Genomic DNA, 20,800 nt, shown 5'->3' with positions numbered 1-20,800 from the left:
ACCCAAACCTTCCTTGAATAATCGTCTATGATGCTCATAAAGTAGCTTGCACCACTAAGAGTTTTAACTATAGAAGCACCCCAAAGATCTGAGTGTATGTAGGCTAGAGGTTCAGTGGTTGTATGGATGCTTGTGTTGAATTTAACCTTGCAGCTCTTGTCATATACACATTGGTCACAAAATCCAAGTTGTCCTGACAATTTTCCCTTCAATATTCCTTGATTTTCCAGTTCTGAGAGACCCCTCTCACTAACATGGTCAAATCTGAGATGCCATAGTCTAGTTAAGTCAGAAACTCTGTCAACATTTGTAACAGTTGAAGCAATGCTTGTTATAGTTTCACCAATGAGGTAGTATAGACCATTTTTGTACTCTCATTTCATCACAACCAAAGAGCCCTTCACAACCTTTAAGGTGTTGTCATCAATCTTAACTGTACAACCCTTGTTAGTTAAATCACCAATTGAGAGCAAATTTCTTTTCAACTCGGGAACATATCTAACATCTGTGATGGTTCCTTAAACATTGTCGTGCATCTTGATAATGACAGATCCCATACCTCTGACCGAGTGGGCAGTATTATCATTAAGCAAAACGGTTCCACCAATCATTTCTTCAAAGTTACTGAACAGGCTTTTATCTGGGCACATGTGAAAGGTGCAGCCTGTGTCCAAGACCCATTCCTGACCTGATTCTGAACTTGAGACTACGAGTACATTAGTTGAGTCATAACCATCAGATACAATGCTTGCTTCACCTCTGTCCCTTTTGTCATTTCTGTCTCTGCTCTTGTCCCTATTTTTCTTGTTCTTTAAAGCATAACATCCATCCTTGTAGTGACCCTCATTTTTGCAATAGTTGCATTTCTTTCCATGTCTGAATCTTGATTTAGACAGATGTCCACCACAATTAATATTACCACCATTGCCCTAATAATTCCCATGATGATTAATATTATTGTTGTGACTTTTGTAGCCTATAAATTCTCTCTTTTCGGATCTCCCTCGAACAAGTAGACTCTCTCTACCAGGATCTATTCTGTCGTCAGATTTCTTTTGAGTTTCTTTGGAGTTCAAAGCAACTTTGACTTTGAACATAGTCAAAGTTGCTTTTCCATAGAGCATTGTGTCAACAAAATTCTCATAAGATTTAGGTAGAGAGCTCAATAATAAAATCCCGTGATCTTCTTCTTCATCAATCTTGACACCGATATTCTACAATTCAAGGATGATTATGTTGAATTCGTTCAAGTGCTTTATGAGTTCTTTGTTCTCTTCCATTCTCAATGTATACTGCTTTTTCTTTAGATACAACTTGTTAGCCATAGTTTTCTTCAAGTAGATCGATGCAAGTTTGTTCCAAAGTCCACTTGCTGTTTCTTCATGAGACACTTCTCGTAAAACTTCATCACCAAGGCTCAAGAGAATGGCACTGTGAGCCTTTGTTTCCAGTTCTTGAATTTTCTTCTTGTCTTCTATCGAGTCCTTGAATGCCTCTGCCTCAATAGTTTCAGATAATCCCTGATGAACCAATAGTTCCTTCATCTTAATCCTCCACAAACTGAAGTCATTTTCCCCAGTGAACTTGTCAACTTCGAACTTTGTTGTACTCATTCTTGAATGAATCTTGATCAACAATTTTGGTTGTTCTTGAGCTTCAATGCCGACCTGGCTCTTGATACCATTTGTGGTGATTAGGCACAACAAACAAGAACACCAAATTAGGTAGATCGCTGAACAAGAATAGAAAACAATGTATTATAAAGTAAATGAACAATTAGAACTTATGTGGTTCAATCTAGAGTTTTGAACTCTAGTCTACTCCACAGGGGAACAGCCAAGTATTGGCTTGCAGTCTTTATTTATCAATGTCAATGCTACAGCAATGTTACAACAATGGAGATTCACTCCTTACAAGTCTTTAGTTTCAAATTAGGAAACTCAAAGATACAAAATACAACCAAAGAACTCTCTTTCTGATACAACCGAAAAATAAAAGAATTTAACTTTAGTGAGCTGTTTTGACTGCAATATATAGTTGGGCAAGCATCACAAGTGTTGGCCAACTAACTTAACTAATTGAAGCCTTTTAATATAACAATATGTTGAGTTGGTAAGGACTTAACTAACTGAAACAATCTCCACAGTTACTATATTCTTGGGGAAATGAAACCAATATATATGTTTTAATAATATAATGAAGATTTGAACATTTCTCACTCACATACTTACACAATCTAACTATTAATTTGGTAATGAATTTGGAAAGCATTTCTTCTGCAATTATTGGTCCTACAATATTTCTTGTTATTATTTATTTTTTTCAAACTTTTGCCTAAATTAATTTCAAATTTTCTTATTTTAATTTCTAAGCTTGAAGATGCTATTTCAGTTTACCATTATACACCCATAGTCTTTGGTAATTTTTTGTTTAAAAAGGTTACTTCTAAGATACCGTCTTCTGGATCAGGCTCTTTCCATCCTTCTATTATGTCACAAAATCAATTTCTCTATATTAAAGAACGTCATATTCATGAATGTATTATTTTATTAAAGACGAGTCACCTACCTAACTATTAATTTTTAGTTTTCGTGTATTTCACATTTCCAATTTATTTTAGAAAATTTGCGTGATACCAAAGTGATGAAATATGGAGGAACCAGTCAAACAAAAAAAAAACGAAAGTCAACTCTTATTAGAAATACAATCGTAGCAGCATAGCATAAGTGGTCAACAAGTTTTTGAAACATTTATAAACTTGATCCATATGTTAGTGTTTTTCATAATCAGAGAAATTAAAGATGAGTGATGAAGATGATAGTAGTATGATGATAAAGAAAAGCTACTTTGAAGTGTTGGGACTTTGCTGTGCATCAGAAATTTCACTGATTGAGAAAATTGTTGAGCCTCTTAATGGAGTCAAACACATTTCTGTCATCGTCCCAACCAAAACACTCATTGTTTTCCATGATTCCCTTCTCCTTTCCGATTCTCAGATTGGTATGTAGCCCAACTTTTTTTTTATTAAATTGTTATTTAGTATTTCTTTTGACAATAAATAGTGATATTCTTTAATATTCGTTTCTTGATTTGGTAAATATTGCCAATAGATAACGGTTGAGTAACTTATGTATGTTTAAAGATATTCGACTGAGAACCTCTTCCAAGTACAAACATACATCTACAAAGTCACATGAATAAATATGTACATAGGGAATTATGTTAGTATAGGAAAACAAATCGCTATTAATTTGTAAGTAAAAGTTGCTTTCCTAGCAAAAAAAAAAGTATTTATTTGTAAAAGTTTAATAGATTGGGTATCTAGTAAATAAATTAGCTCATATATAGGAGTATAGAAAGAGAAAGTGGTTGAAAACCTTGCTGAGATGGCCGGCTGAGTATATATAAACAGTTCTTCGATATGAAGATGAAAAAACAATTGTGTTGTCGCGTAATTGTTTGTAATTAATCACTATCAAATGCACAAAATGATGAATTGTTAGAAGATAATTATATTGTCTCAATAGAAAATAGTAAGATTATTACAACTCTAAGCAAAATAATACAAATGACAAGGTGATTGATTAAATAAGATTATAATTCAATGATAAAAATTACAAGTAAATGTAGAAATTTGTAGATGAAGATAATAGAAGAAATAGCATTAACAACTCTAAGACAAAAGTTACAAATAAACTACAAGGAGTAAAGCAAAAGATGTGAAAAAGATACAACTAAATATAAAGAAGAAATAGAAGAAAGATGACAAAAGAACAATAGAAAAAAGGGAATATACTCATTTGGTACCCTATATTTTTGCAAAGTATCATTTTGGTACCCTCTATTTTCAATAATGCTCATATGGAACCCTGTATTTTAAAATCGTACATATTTGGTACCATAAACTCAGATTTGATAGATAAAATTTTGTCAATTTAATCAAACTGTTGTCAATTATGTAAGTTACAAATTTAAATTTAATTACATAATTACATATAACTGAAGACAGTTTGATCATATTGACAAAATTTTATCTATCAAATCTGAGTTTAGGGTACCAAATATGTACGATTTTAAAATACAGGGTACCATATGAGCATTATTGAAAACATAGGGTACCAAAATGATATTTTGCAAAAACATAGGTACCAAATGAGTATATTCCCTAGAAAAAATAATAAAGAACAAGAAAAAGAAATAAAGCTCTCTCACTAACAGAACCAAAGTGAAGAGCATTGGAGATCACCAACTTGAACAAGGTTTATAACCTTTGTCCAAAAGCTTATTTTCCCTATCTCAAGCACTAAGGGAACTCTCACAAATAGAAATAGCTCTCTGAAATAATCAAGCCTCTATGGTGAATTTCTAGCCAAGTGCTCTAATGGATAGAAATGGCATGTCTTACAAGTGAGCAATAGGATCCTATTTATAGAGTTTTGAGATACCCTTTGAATTTCAAATTTCATCAACCCTCATGGTTGTTATCAATGTTTAATTGGATGTTTATGGAATTAAAAATGAGTTTTAGGAGTTACATGAGGTGTTAGAACCATTCAAGATGGAAAAATAAGTTAGAGATGGTTGTCAGCGTCCCTCGCTGCAGCCAAAAATGTTCCTGACCGCAGCCACTAGCCTCTGTCCCCCAGACCGCAGCTAGGGATAATTAGTGGCCGCGGCTACAAGCAATTTCAGCCTCCAAAAATTCAGCTTTTCCAAAACGTCTCAAACCATTTTTCACATGATTTTGTAGCATTCATACACCTAATGGGAGTTAAAAACATGTCTCCAGCAGCCATATTACATAATGGTTTTGATAAATTCAAATCAAAATGTGTAACATCAAATTTACACACTATTGGGTAATATTTTGGGGTTACAAATTTGTAACTGAATTTGTAACTCCAAATATGTTACATATTTGAATATTTACATTATCCAAAAATGTAACTCTCATTTTGTATGTTACAATATGTGACACACATTGTCACATTATTTAATCTGAATATAATATTATATAAATAATGTAACATTCCTCCACTAGATTAAATAGTTCGCTATTGTAACACTTATTTAATAAATCAACAGTATATCTAAAATATAATATTCCTCAACTTGATTAAATAATTACTCTCTATAAAACATTTGCATTAGTACATAAAGTAAAATGTATTTCGACTTGAATTTTACCTTAGTGTAATTATCACAAAGTTTGTTGAAATTTTGGTTGTCGAAGCATTGAACTGTTATTCATTGATAACAAACCAGTTATAACACACACATTTACTTTATTCACTTGAGACGTCAATGTCTCTCTTTTGCACCGTTAATAGCTACGTGCACATTTCAATCATAGATTTTTCTTGAGAATGACTCTCAATTCTCATGAGGGGTGGCACCACCCCTAGGCTTATATAGGTAGAACTCTTACAGTATTTTTTACCCTAAAATACTTGTCTTTTCAAGACTGAGTTCTATTAAAACATCTTTCGGTTTCAACCCTCATTTTGGTAACACTCTAGTACTCAAATCTCAGATGGGACAAAATTTGAGTACTATTATTATTCACTTTATTGACTTATTATTACCTATGGAATCTAATACTAGATTGGTTACTAGTATTAAGATAGGTTACCATCAACCGTGAATCTCTTTAGGGAGTATAAGCCCCATCCCTTAAGATGTAGAAATGATTCCAATTGGGTTGTTTCTTTTCTCATGTGTGCATACTTAATCATTCTCACATTATTTTATTCAAACATTGTTGCAAGCTATAGTTTGATAAAATAGTTACACCTTAAAATAATGAGTTTGATCATAGTTAACACCTCCACTATTTTACACTTCAATATCCAAGATAAACATTTTTCTTGAATATTAATTCTAGAAACCTCTTTGTTTCTAAATTTCTCCTTTATGTTTTAAATTGATTCCTTCTTGAATCAAATATTTTACAAATAATAACTTTAGACATCAAGCATGTCTAGATTTATTCCTTCTATACCCATATAGCCAAAGTAATTTAAAATGTGGAATTCCAAATCACTTATTTGATAGGATGATCAAATTAATCAATTATTATCAACAAAATAAATTTATTTAACTTTGGAGCATCACCCCCACATTTCTCACGTAGAGTAAAAATATCATTTTAAATAGAAATCTCTTTATTTCCATTTAGTCTTTTATCTTTCAAGATAAATCTAGACTTACAATTTCTAAAGCTTATCATGAGTCTTTTAAACCACATGATAAATTCTCAATATTACAAGATAAACAAAACCTCAATGTTTGTTTATTTTGATTTATTTACTTGCTAAAACAAGACACACTTCTTTGAAAGCAACATTCACTTGGTTGTCTTCTTTTATATATTTCACAAAAATTAGAATATGTGAACACAAATACCATGTGAAAATCTCTCAACTAAATAATCACTAATTTTCTCTTTTAGTTATCTAAATAATCTCAAAATAACTTGAACAACTTTTGTGCATTTTCTAAGAGTTTCTTTGAGATTCTTTTGAAAACACTATATTGACATTCATTGATTTTCTCATCAAAATCAATTTGAAGATGTCAATTTTAAACACTTAAATTAAAGAAAATAAACCTCGTTGATTTATTTAAATGCTTTTATTACTCATGGTTTACTTTAAAATTATCTCCTCATTGAGATAATTTTAATATATCACCATCTTTATTCCAAAATGAATAAAATTCTCTTTAATCTATTCATTATTGGTGTAAAGATTCAAAATTATGTCTCCAATTTTGTAATGTCTCCTCATTGAGACATTGAATATTTAAGAATTATTGTCACTAAATATTTCTCAAATATTTTCGTGTGCCCACACTTTAGACTCCAAGCCTTATGGGTCAATATGTTATCCCATAATTTTTAGTCCACCTTGATCCATTTTTCATGCAATAGCAAAACACTTCCAATAAAATATGTAACCCCATATGGTTCATCTTTTCTTATCTCATAAGTTGAGATGCTCAACACTTAAATGAGAAATTTTAATTTATCAAATTATTTTTATATTTACCAAATAAATGGTTACTAATCACATTAATAATCATATTATATGGCACACCATAAAATCATGATAATTCATATGTCTATATCAATATACTTTTATATATTATCATAATTATGTCTCAATGTAATTTCACATAAGTTATCACCATGTATCTATCATCATATTAATATGTCTTTTGAATCACATAATTTTATTGTAAGTATATAACAAATATCATACAAATTCTCATATCTACATATTGATATATTCTATTGATTCAGAGCATCTCCAATGAAGTGCCAAATTGGTGATGCATTGCTAAAATATAGCTCACTTTACAAAAAAAATTCTCTAAATGGTGTGCCAAAAGTTGTACTAAATTTGGCACATAATATAGCATGGTGCATATTTTGCATCACCATAAATGCTATATTTTTATTTACTTCTATGTCATTTATATTATTTTAGTATTATTTTTATCTATTTGCATTAAATGCTTTATTTTTTACCTTATGATTTTATTATTATCTTATACTATCAACAATAAAATATAAAGAAATTTTTTTTTTTTTTGTATATTTTTAATAAATATCAAATTAACATTAATGAATTATTAAATTTTACAACATTTTTTACAATTGTGCATTGGAGCATAATGCTAAAAATTGTGCTAAATATATAATATATTGACTTTTTGTGCCAAATATAGCACACTATTTACATCTCCCATTGGAGATGGTCTCACAACAGCAATATATAAGCATGTCAAAACTACGAAATTATCATGTTTTGTAAAATCTCAAAATATTATTTTCATATCAATGTATAACTATCTCACCTATAGCATACACATAAGTTTTACAATCCCTATATTATGAAAATCATGTCAAAAGTTCACTTCTAAGTACACATTAACTTTCACAAATTGATGTGTCAACTATGTCACAATGTATCTCATATTATGTTAACATGTTAACAACTACACACTTATTCATATATCAGCATATGAAAGAATGCTTATACAATCTTATTACTATTATATAAAAAATTGTTCATACCTTTTACACTTATCTTGTCTTACTACCTTTTAAATGTTGGATCTAACAAACTACCCAACTTCACTAGGTCTTGATTCATGATCATGATTGTTTATCATTCTATTGAAACAAACAAGGGATAAGCTTTTGATTGTTACAGATAATTATATTGCCTCAATGGAAATAGTAGGACTATTACAACTCTAAGAAAAATAATACAAATGACAAGGTGATTGATTAAATAAGATTACAACTCAATAACAAAAATTACAAGTAAATATAGAAATATGTAGAAGAAGATAATAGAAGAAATAACCACTCTATGACAAAAGTTACAAATAAACTAGAAGTAATAAAGCAAAAGGTGTGAAAAAGATACAACTAAATATAAAGAGGAAATAGAACAAAGATGACAAAAGAACAATAGGAGAAATAATAAAGAACAAGAACAAGAAATAAAGCTCTCTCACTCACACAGCCAAAGTGAAGAGCATTGGGGATTACCAACTTGAACAAGGTTTACAACCTTTGTCCAAAAGCTTATTTCTCCCTATCTCAAGCACTAAGGGAACTCTCACAAATAGAAATATCTCTCTGGAATAATCAAGCCTCTTTGGTGAATTTCTAGCCAAGTGCTCTAGTGGATAGAAATTGTGTCTCTTACAAGTGAGCAATAGGATCCTATTTATAGAGTTTTGAGACACCCTTCAAATTTTAAATTCTACCAACCCCATGGTTGTTACCAATGTTTAATTGGATGTATATGGAATTAAAAAAGAGTTTTGGAAGTTACATGAGGTGTTAGAACCGTTCAAGATGGAAAAAAATAAGTTGCAGTTGGCTGCCAGCGTCCCTCGCCGCGGCCAGAGATGTTCCTGGCCGCGGCCACTGGCCTCTGTCTCCCAGGCCACGGCCAGGGATAATCATTGGCCGCTGCCACAGACAATTTCAGCCTCCAAAAATTCAATTTTTCCAAAACTTCTCAAACCCTTTCTCACATGATTTTGAAACCTCCATACACGTAATGGGAGTTAAAAACATGTCTCCAACATCCATATTACATAATGGCTTTGATAAATTCAAATCAAAATGTGTAACATCAAATCTACACATTATTGGGTAATATTTGGAGGTTACAAATTTGTAACTAAATTTGTAACTCCAAATATGTTACATATTTGAATATTCACATTATCCAAAAATGTAACTTTTATTTTGTGTTATACTATGTGACACACATTGTCACATTATTTACTCTAAATATCATCTTATATATATAATATAACATGAATCAAATGAAAAATATTATATTTCATATGGACAAAGTTATGTTTCTCATAGAATTTTTTTAATCAAATACGTAACTATATACATATGAAACATCATCAAGCCCCAACAATCGTGCAAGCTTCATTCATTGAGGCGACAACTGTGCTAAGCTTGTTACCCGAGCATTGGCAATTAATTCCACTGTGTACTAAGTACTCATTCTTCTTATCCTCAACATCGACATTATTACTAGCTTCTTCTTGCACCATGAATTGTGCTTGTGAAAACTTTCCTCCTGCATAAAAAAAAACAAGTTAAGAAAATCTTGAATGGGAGATGTAAATATTGTGTTATATTTTGCACAAAAAATCAATATTTGATAGTTATTGAAAATATAAAAAAAAAAAAAAAATTATTTTATATTTTATTATTGATAGTTAAAGATAATAATAAAATAATAAGGTAAAAATTGTAGCATTTAATGCTAATATATAAAGATAATACTAAAATAATAAAAAAAGATATAAAAGTAAATAAATAAAATACAGGATTTATGGTGATACAAAATATGCATCACGCTATATTGTGTGTCAAATATGATACAACTTTTAATATGTACCAGCTTTTGGCACACCATTGGAGAAACTCTTTTGTAGAGTGAGCTATATTTAGCAATACATCACCAATTTGGCATTGGGGATGCATCAAATTTTGGAATATAACTTTGTCTAATTTTTTTTCTAAAAAAAAATTACTTACAGCTTTTTCTTCGCCTTTATTCATGCTCGGCGAACGCTTCATTGGATTTTTCATTCCCTGAGTCCTTCCTTAATCTAAAAGTCACCGACATCATCAAGTTTTAAACATATGAAACAGTGAACAAATGTCAAATTGCAATCAAACATTTACAAGGTAAATATATAAACAAAAACTTCAAAAAAAAAAACAGCTATGTAAATCTACTTTAGTCGAACACATTTCTATCAATGTCAATACTCATTCTCCGAGCATATTGCTCTATTTTCGATCTAAATCACAACTCTGTTAGACATGATAAACGTATATGGTATACATATCTTCCCAACAATCTTAAACAAAAATTCGCCATTCTCAAGCAACCTATGAAATCCTATGGTGACAATATCTCACACCATTAAACAAACAAACACAAACGAATAATTGACTTTAAAATTATGTTCCTTCTTAACAACTCAGGATAAACCCTAAAATATGACCTACAATGTGATCAACACTCACATCAAAAACATTATTGTGATTAAAATTTTAATATTGAACATAAATTCCTCATTCTCAAGTAATCTATGCAATCCTATGATAACACTATCTCGCACCATTGAACAAACCAACCCAAACCTTGAATTTAAAACTATGCTCCTTCTTAAAAACTCAAAATTAAAAGTCAGGTCCGCAAAATTCTCACCACCTATCCATCCATGCTAAAATTAATTCATAAACCTAGTACCGAAAGACCACAACATAAACAAGACAAACACAAAACAACATTACATAACAAAAAATTAAAACTTGGTACAACAATAAATACCCTTTAGGGGTTTCATGTAAAGAAATGTCCAAAAAAACCATCTTTGATATTGTACAATAAACAAGATCGTTAGCTTGCCTTAAATAATTTGTCGAGATGATACTCGAGAAACTAATAGAGAAAGTAGAAATGACGCTTGAAGAAAATAACGAAATGATACCCAAAAAAAAGTATGAGAAACTACTGGAAAATTTCGAGATGATGTTATTGGGACTAAATCTAAATATGCATAGATCTTAGACTTATGTCAAATATCAAGATTGCACAATAAACCAATAAAATAATGATACATGATTCCATGATGTTGGATATGAGAAAAAATTATGGGTTTATGGTCTTCTACAAACTAGACTTTTCTCTCTACGGGTCTCACTCAATTGATGGGAATAGAGGAGGATAGGTGATTAGAGATTAGTCTCAAAGACCAAACCCTATAGTATTCCTTATATAGTATCTAATTTGAACCTTATTACCTATTGGGTATTATACATTACAAAGCCCATACCACATAACATATTTAATTGGGCTTATTTAATTAGAACACTTAGTTGGCCTAATTTAGAATATTAGCTCAATTAAAATTGTCTTAATTAACCTAACAATCTCCCACTTGGGCTACAGATTAATCTCAAAGACAATTACATTTGATAACCTTAGGTGTGCACAAACTTGCTAATTATTCTTAATAACAACTTCTTTAATCGATCTGGCCCATCTGCCATACCAATATGAGACCAAAGCAACATTTGTTACATTTATCGTAACTCGATCCATCAATGATTACCATATCAAATATATTCAACGACATAGATCAAGTATGGATGTGTAACTGGAAATCACATACAATGTGAACATAATCATGCCTATTTCCAGTTGGTCATTTATTCCTTAGTGAGATCAATCCCCAATCTTTCAAACTTTATGTCAAACCTCAATTGAAAAATAACACATTAAGAGCAATGAAGATAATAAAACCATCAACTTTATTATAGAGAAAAGTGAACATACATAAAGTAGTATAATATTGTCAATCAAAATAACTAAATATAGAACACAAACTCCCACTAAAATTTCATATCATCAAATAAACAACACCCATGTGTGCAATATGCCCATAAAAGACCTTGGGTTACAAACCTTTGGTTAGTGGATCTACTAGCATTAAGTTTTTTCCTATATGCTCAATAAACAATATCTTACTCTAAACTCTCTCTTTAACAGCTAGAAACTCAATGTCTATGTGTTTAGACTTTGGTGAGCTTCTATTGTTATTCAAATATATAACTGGTGATAGATTGTCACAATAAATCTTTAGTGGTCTTTCAATTCCATCCACAACTCGCAACCCAGTGAAAAATTCACAGTCATATCACATGATTGGTTGCCTCATAACAAGCTATGAACTATGCGGCCATGGTAGAAGGAGCTATGAGTGACTCCTTAGCACTTCTTCGGAATATAGCTCCTCCAGACAACATGTATACATAACCAGAAGAGGATCTTTTAGTATCTTGGTAACCCGCAAGATTGGAGTCAGAATACTCATTTTAGGACTTTTGAAAGGTGAGCATGTAATCATTTGTTCTTTGTATGTACCTCATAACCTGTTTTGTTTCTTTCCAATGATCCATCCTAGGGTCACTTAAGTATCTGCCCAACATACCCACTATGTACACCAAATCTGGACACGTACATACTTGAGCATACATAAGACTCCCAACAGTCGAAGCATAATGAATCTTTTGCATATATTTTCTTTCAATTTCATTCATGGGGCATTGGTTGAGACTAAACTTGTCTCCTTTGGCTACAGGAGTATCTCCTTTTGCACAATCTTTTATGCCAAATCTAGCAAGTACCTTCTCAATATATCTCTTTCGTGATAACCCAAGGACACCCTGAGAGCAATCTCGGTGTATCTTAATTCCTAATTCAAAGGAGGTGTCACCAAGACCTTTCATTTCAAAATGCTTTGTCATAAATCTCTTGGTTTCATGCAACAAGCCTATATCACTACTAGCCAATAGTATGTCATCAACATAGAGCACAAGCAAGATTAATTTTCTCCCACAAAACTTGTGATATACACAATCATCAACTGCATTGACCCCAAAATCGTACATGGATCTTTTAAGTTTGCAAACAATATACTTTGGATCACCTGATACAAAGATTTTTGGTTGTGTCATATATATGGTTTCCTCAATGTCACCATTGACAAAAGTTGTCTTAACATCAATCTGGTGTAGCTCTAAGTCAAAATGAGCTACAAGTGCCATTATTTTACTAAAACAATCTTTCGATGATACTAGAGAAAAAGTTTTTTTTATAGTCAATACCTTCCTTTCGAGTAAAACCCTTGGCGACAAGACGCGCTCTATACCTCTCAATGTTGCCCTTAGTATCCCTTTTGGTTTTAAATATCCCTTTGCAACCAATGGGCCTCACACCTTCAAGGAAACTTGATAAGATCCCAAATGTCATTGTATTTCATGGATTTCATCTCATCATTCATGGAATCAATCCACTTTTGAAAATTAGCACTTTGCTTGACTTGTTAGAAGTTGATTGGATCATCTTCCATTATCCTTATGTCAAACTCATGCTCTTGAAGAAATACAATGTAATCACTTGAAATTGCACTTCTTTTCTCTCTAGTGATCACCTTAGTGGCACTTCCTCTTGAGGTTGTTGGGTTTGCTCCTCTAGAGCAACCTCTTTATTTTGAGTAGGGAGTTCCATAGGTAAATCCTCATTGTTGTCTTGAATTGTGTCTTGAACAATGTCAATAGGTTGATCATTATCAATAACAACATTGAGTAAATGAATAGATTCCTCTTCGAATACAACATTCCTAACTTTATCTCCCCCCTCAAACACAACATCCTCAAGAAACCTCGTATATCCCGCCTCAAAAAAGGACTTAGTTGAGCGATCATAAAAGTTAAAACCAATTGACCATTTAGGATACCCAACAAAATAGCAACTAACTATTCTTGAGTCCAGTTTGTTTTCATGCAACCTATAAGGCCTTGCCTCAGCTGGACAACCTAAAATGTGTGTTTAATACTAGGCGTTTTGCTTGTTCATTGTTTGTAAGGGGTTCTAGCTACTGCCTTGCTAGGTACTATGTTCAGTATGTAGGCTGCAGTCTTAAGTGCCTCTCTCCATAGTGATTTTGGTAAAGAAGAATGACTAATCATACTTATTACCATGTCCTTAAGCATTTTTTTTCGTCTCTCAACAACACCATTATTGCGAGGTTTCCCTGGCATTTTTTATTGCAAGATGATTTCGCATTCCTCTAAGAACTTGGCAAAAGGTCTTGGACGTTGTTCACCTGTCATATCTATCATAGTATTCACCACCACAGTCAAATTTTTCAGCTTTTATCTTCCCACTTAGTTAATTTTCAACTTCGGCTTTGAAGCCTTGAAAACATCCAAGGATTGTGACAATTTATGGATTAAGTATAAGTACTCATAACGAAAATATTCGTCTATAAAAGTGATAAGATATTTTTGGCCATTCCAGGAAGTTAATCTACAAAAATGCACTAAAAGTTAAAAAAAATCTGAAAAATACGGTGTATTACAAAAATACGGAATTTTTGAATAAAAACACGGAATGGCAAAATTGTAAATACGGAGTGGCAAAATCATAAATAAAAGCTGTAAAATACAATTTTTTGTGAACAACGTTGACAAACTAGTAAATATCTGTTACAAATTTGTAAATATCTGTTACGTATTTGTAAATAATATTTACAAAATCCGTTATAGAATTGTAGATTTTTTTTTTTTGTTTTTTTGTAGATAAAACTTACAAACAAATTTGTAACTAAATTTTTTATTTTTGTAACAATAGTTTACAAATCTAGTTTTACAACTAAGAAATATATTTTTGTAACTAATATTTACGAAAATATTTTATAGTTAAGAAATCATAAACAAAATATACATAAAAATATTATATTTTTCTATATTATTACAATATTGTACCAAAAAATTACATGAACCATCATATGTATGCTATACAACTTAAAAATACAAATTTAAGATATTCATTATTTATAAAACACTTTATTAAATGTAGTGGTGAAATACAATATTTTTTTTAAACAAGTTTTACATTTTTGTAACAACAATTTACAAAACTAATTTCACAACTAAAAAGTTTATTTTTGTAACTCACATTTACATAAATATTTATAAATTTATTTAACATGATTATTACAAAGATTTACAAAACTAATTTTTTAACTTTAAATATATTTTTGTAACAAAACTTGAAACTTTAACTATATATTGTAATATATAGTTATTAATATTAATTTTAATTAAGTGCATATTGTAATTTGTATAAATATTTATTTTTTGAGTAATTGTATAAATATTAATAAATATATTCATTTTAAATAAAAATAAATTAATCTACTTTATTAATTTCCAAAGATAATATTAGAAAGGATTTATGTGGAGTCTGTTTTTAATGAACCTCTCCATTCATTACAGAAGTGTTTTGAAGATCTGGAGTACTAAAAAATGTCCATGGTACTCCATGAAGCCTAGAAGAAGTACGGCCAATGAGTTACACTACCGTATTTTTGTAATTTGTTTAACATGCCGTATAAAACGATTTTTTTTTTTTAAATTACAATGGGAGATGTAATTAATCCTTAAAAAAAACCCAACAGATGCTTGATCATATACTCAGAAACCCTTCAAAGTCACCTGATTTAGCCCCTCATAAATAAAATAAAAAAAACTCAAATTTTTTTTAAGGAAAATGAGATATTTTTTTTCCTTCTTTTTTTCGTAATAAAGATACAAATGAGAGATAATCAAACTAACGTAGAGTAAAAATGAGAAGAGAACGTGAAAGGCGGTTATTCATCTTTGGGTGCCAATTTCAATAAAAAAATATTGACAAACATCATTTCAAATGACAAGTACCTGCATTGCTATATAGTAGTTGGTTACACTTTCTCTCCAAATTTACCCATACAAATTATTATATATTACAAGAACAAATAATATTAACTCATTCCAATTCATATTAACTTTAAGATCAAAAGATAATCAAACTAGAAGGTTCAGATTAAAGGCGACACTCATTCCAACTCATATTAACTATAAGATCAAAAGATAATCAAACTAGAAGGTTCAGATTAAAAGCGACACTGAACACGAATTTTTCTTTGACCCAATATCTATTTAATAATTATACAACAACTAATACTTATTAAATTCTAACTATTCTACTGTAAATAGTCAAAAAATTTAAAATTGATAATAATTGTTTTTAAGACATTCATTTTAATAATTTTTTAAAACATAAAAAACTTATAATTATTTTATTCTCTTAATTATTATTTATTATTATTGCAAAATCTCTCTATTGGTTTTCTCTGAACAACGAATTCTCAATATCTAATTATTAAGTCTAATAAAAGGAAAGACATTGTCTCATTGTAAATTAATTTTTTACTATTATTTGGAAGACCTACATCTTATAGTGATATCTTTCTTACTCTTTTTTGTATTTAGTATGGTTTTTTTAATATTATTATAACGTACTGTATTGTGTTGTATGTTAAAATGGCAGTCGAAGCCTTGAACAAGGCAAGGTTGGAAGCTACTGTTAAACCGAAAGGAAATGAAAAATACTTAAAGAAGAAATGGCCAGCCCCATCGGTCATGGCATGTGGATTATTACTTGCTATGTCGTTTTTGAAGTCTGTATATCAACCCTTGGAGTGGTTGGCCCTTGGCTCTGTTCTCATTGGTGCTCCCTCCATTATTATCAGAAGTTTTACGTCCATTTGGAACCTCACACTTAATATAAACATTCTTGTTCTATTGGCAGGTATGCAAATGTTTCTACTCAAATCCCAAAAACTTTTTTATTTGCATGTGTGGTTAAAGAACATAAAAGAACCCAATTTGATTTAATATGAATGTATCAATTTTGTTCATTGGGTTTGGGTGTTCCTTGTGCAGTATCTTAGTTTTATATTGTTCTTTTCAGAAGAACATACACATGTAAATTTGTAATTGTATTGTTTGCATGCACCACAATGTACAGCAGAAGCATAGAAACAGATCATAACTGAATTGAACACAAGTATTTAGACAGTGATAATAAAAAATTAACAAAAGAATGCTAACTAAGACATATTTCATTTGATACAATACAGTGGTAGGTACTCTTGCTTTACAAGATTATTGGGAAGCTGGAACAATTGTCTTTCTGTTCTCCATTGCTCAGTGGCTTGAATCAAAAGCCAGTCACGAGGTATTTAAATGGAACCAGACATTCATACCTCTGTATCTCTTTATTTTGAAATGCGCTGTGGCCATACATAGCCTTTTTAATTTCTGGTGTGTTTTTTTTCAAATGTTTCACACATGACAGGCTATGGCTGCCATGGAAGTTTTAACAAGCATGGCTCCTCAGAAAGCTACAATAGCTAAAGCAGGAGAGCAAGTTGACGTCAATGCCGTTAAGTTGAACACTATCCTAGCAGTCAAGGCTGGTGAGGCAATTCCAATTGATGGAATCGTTGTTGAAGGAAAATGTGAAGTTGATGAGAAATTGATGACTGGTGAGTCCTTTCCAGTTACCAAAGAACTGGATTCTACTGTTTGGGCAGGCACCATAAATCTAAACGGTTTGCCATTTGAATCCTTTGCATCACTTTTATTTCAGAAAAAATGATGACATTTTTGTGTTTTAAGTTTTGAGATATCTTCTTTGACAATTTACAAGGCTATGTTAGTGTGAAAACTACTGCCTTGGCCAAAGACTCTGTGGTGGCAAGAATGACGAAGCTTGTCGAAGAGGCACTTAAAAAAAAGTCACGAGCAGAAAGATTTATAGACGAGTGTGCAAAGTACTATATTCCAAGTAAGTTGCTCCCCACTCTTTTTGAAATTTCAGTGCCAAAATAGTGACCTTTTCAAGTCTCAACCAAACTGCAACTTTGTTGGTGAGAACTACACCAATTAATTTTTTTTACCCTCGTTAAAATATAGAAAAAATAAATTGGGAAACTTTGAGAACAAGGTATATCTTGCCTTTCCCAGAGTCGCGAAATGCTTTGGCCTAAAGAGCAAGAAATTGCTTAGAATATTAAACCAAACAGCATTTAAATGTTGCATGGCTATCATGCATAACCTGTGCTTATTAGCTCTTGCTAATAGCCAAGAGACTTATCTTTGATTATCTCTCAAAGATAAATGAAGTCGCAGTACTCTTGTCAAATTTTAGTTAAATGTACTTACTTTTTGTTTATTGTTCATCTAATCGTTGTTTACCTTTCATCTTTTGTGACTTGTGCAGTTGTTATGATAATATCAGCCGGTTTTGCTGTTGTTCCAGCTGCACTAAGAGTCCCAGATTTAGAGTACTGGTTTCACTTGGCTCTGGTTGTTCTTGTAAGTACATGTCCATGTGCACTTGTCATCTCCACACCTGTGACAATTTTCTGTGCACTTTCAAAAGCCGCCACGACTGGACTTCTAATCAAAGGTGGAGATTATCTTGAACTTCTTGCAAAGATCAACACAGTAGCTTTCGATAAAACTGGGACACTAACAAGGGGTGAGTTTATGGTGATCGATTTTCAGTCTATAAGTGATGAAATCAGCCTCAATACATTGCTTTGTTGGTAAGTTTTCTCACTTGATTGATATAGTCCTTTGATGAAATTAGAAAGAAATAGAAACTGCTATTTGTAATCGGAAGAGTTTGCATCATTGAAGAGTATGGAAACTGATACATGTTATTGAAATTGTGAAGGGTTTCTAGCATTGAGAGTAAATCAAGTCACCCAATGGCAGCTGCACTAGTTGGTTATGGAAGTTTACACTCCATAGAATCAAAACCCGAAAATGTGGACAACTTTCAAACCTTTCCAGGGGAAGGAGTCTTTGGGAAAATTGACGGAAAAGATATCTACATAGGAAACTGGAGAATTGGTCTAAGAGCTGGTTGCCAAAGAAGTCTGTCTATCTTCTGTTTTGATTTTTATATTTTATATTTCTAGCTTTAAGATAAAAATTTGATTCTATGTAGTTTAACTTTTAGCTTCATTGGATGCTATCCAACAAACAAGTGGAAAAACAAATGGCTACATATTCTGTGGAGCAACTCTGGTTGGAAGATTTGGTCTCTCCGATACATGTCGATCTGGGGCCGCAGAGGCCATTGAAGAGCTGAAGGAACTAGGCATTAGACCTGTCATGCTTACAGGGGATAGTAATGCAGCAGCCATGCTTGCATGGGATCAGGTGCAGATCTATTTACTAAAGTTAATATTTTCCAATTATCCAACTTAACTCTTTGGGATTTTTCTCCCCCAAATTTTTTTTTTGACATTTAAATATTTATGGATTTATGTCACTTACTCTGATTAAATATTTAATCTTCATTGGCTTACTGCACCTACAAATGAGTTTGATGCTATATTAATTGGCTCAGTTTGTGTTCAGTTGGACCGGTCTCTAGACATCATCCATGCTGAACTTCTGCCTGAGGAGAAAGCAAAATTCATCCAAGAGTTTAAAAAGGATGGGCCTACAGCAATGATAGGAGATGGAATAAACGATGCTCTTGCACTGGCTATGGCTGATATTGGCATATCTATGGGAATTTCTGGTTCAACATTAGCTATGGAGACAGGAGATATAGTTCTCATGTCAAATGACATCCGGAAGATTCCAATTGCCATTCGTCTTGCAAAAAGAACCTTCAGAAAGCTGATTGAGAATGTCCTTATCTCCATTACTACCAAAAGTATTATACTAGTATTAGCATTTGCAGGCTATCCTCTTGTTTGGGCAGCTGTTCTAACTGATGTTGGGACATGCTTAGTTGTAATTCTTAATAGTATGCTACTTCTGAAAGACACCCCAAACCGTGATGGAGGCCTTACCAGGTCTGAGTATGGGACTTTCTCTTCGCTGTCATGTAAAAACAATGAAAGGGAAAGTCGCTTGAAGAATAATAGAGGATATGGGCTCCTAGAGACAAAGGATTGTAACAGCGAATGCTGCAACAAAACCACACTTGAGGTGAAAACCTTAGACCCGATTTGCAGGCAAGGTGAAAGCAGCAAACAGGTTTGCAGAGCAAAGAAATGCACTGATAAAAGTAGTGACAAGGTCATAAACGTTGGAAGCTCAAACAAGTCATATTCGGAACAAAATACTTGCCAGAAAAATGACAGTCAATGCTGCTCTAAGTCTGATATACAAATTTGCTGCAAGGAAAAGGATACGGTTAGAATGATAAACAGAAGTTCACAATGTTGCCAGAAAACTGATGGGGCTCCTGATGAGTTGAACTATTGTGAAGCCATTGATATTGCATGGGGTACTAACTTTGTGGAAGCGAAAGTAACTGATGCCTATAAAAGATCAAAGAAGATGGAAACTGATGATTGCTGCAAGCAGATGGAGAACCAATGTTTTAGTAAACGTGACCAATTTGGGACTGGTGTTGCAGCCAGCATATCAGAAATTAATCCGAAGAGTACAAAGATTGGAGGGTGCTGTAAGCAATCCAGGGAGCGGTGTTGTGTTAAATATGAACACGGGACTAGTTCTGGTGGTGGAAACTTGTTAGACATTGTCATTGAGTAGGTGGTGTTAACCTGCGTCCTGTGATTGGTGTTATTCTGTACATTGACATCAAATTCTGTAAAATGCCTGTACAAAAATAAGAAAGTTTTTTTTTTGTTTCATCTTTTTTAAAAATGAAAATCCAATCAGGCATCAGGTATCCACATGAAACATCATATTATGTATTAAATTCAAAACATAAACGGTATAGAAGGGATGAGTTTATAAAGCAACAAATTCTTGACCTTGAAAAGAATATATATAATGGTGTTTTTCAATAAA

The 20,800-nt window shown here is 31.9% G+C and overlaps 1 protein-coding gene across 1 annotated transcript; it reads left to right on the top strand.

Annotated features, from left to right (window-relative positions):
* Nucleotides 1–2,678: 2,678 nt before the first annotated feature.
* On the top strand, nucleotides 2,679–20,539 carry LOC133782175 (putative inactive cadmium/zinc-transporting ATPase HMA3). Its single transcript, XM_062221387.1, has 9 exons — nucleotides 2,679–3,000; nucleotides 16,500–16,760; nucleotides 17,092–17,189; nucleotides 17,310–17,565; nucleotides 17,664–17,801; nucleotides 18,237–18,564; nucleotides 18,696–18,898; nucleotides 18,984–19,186; nucleotides 19,388–20,539. The coding sequence occupies exons 1-9, from the start codon at nucleotides 2,802–2,804 to the stop codon at nucleotides 20,537–20,539; spliced, it is 2,838 nt and encodes a 945-aa protein (XP_062077371.1). The 5' UTR covers nucleotides 2,679–2,801.
* The last annotated feature ends 261 nt before the right edge of the window (nucleotides 20,540–20,800 follow it).

Source organism: Humulus lupulus, chromosome 6 (genome assembly GCF_963169125.1).
Source record: "Humulus lupulus chromosome 6, drHumLupu1.1, whole genome shotgun sequence".
In the NCBI taxonomy this organism is placed as follows: domain Eukaryota; kingdom Viridiplantae; phylum Streptophyta; class Magnoliopsida; order Rosales; family Cannabaceae; genus Humulus; species Humulus lupulus.
This window is presented reverse-complemented; position numbering and strand designations above follow the sequence as displayed.

Bases quoted from the DNA above. Each gene is read 5' to 3' on its own strand.
- LOC133782175 (XM_062221387.1), top strand. From the start codon at position 2,802: ATGAGTGATGAAGATGATAGTAGTATGATGATAAAGAAAAGCTACTTT. The intron at 3,001-16,499 runs GTATGTAGCCCA...TTAAAATGGCAG, and splicing joins CCTTTCCGATTCTCAGATTG to TCGAAGCCTTGAACAAGGCA. The intron at 17,566-17,663 runs GTTTGCCATTTG...ACAATTTACAAG, and splicing joins AGGCACCATAAATCTAAACG to GCTATGTTAGTGTGAAAACT.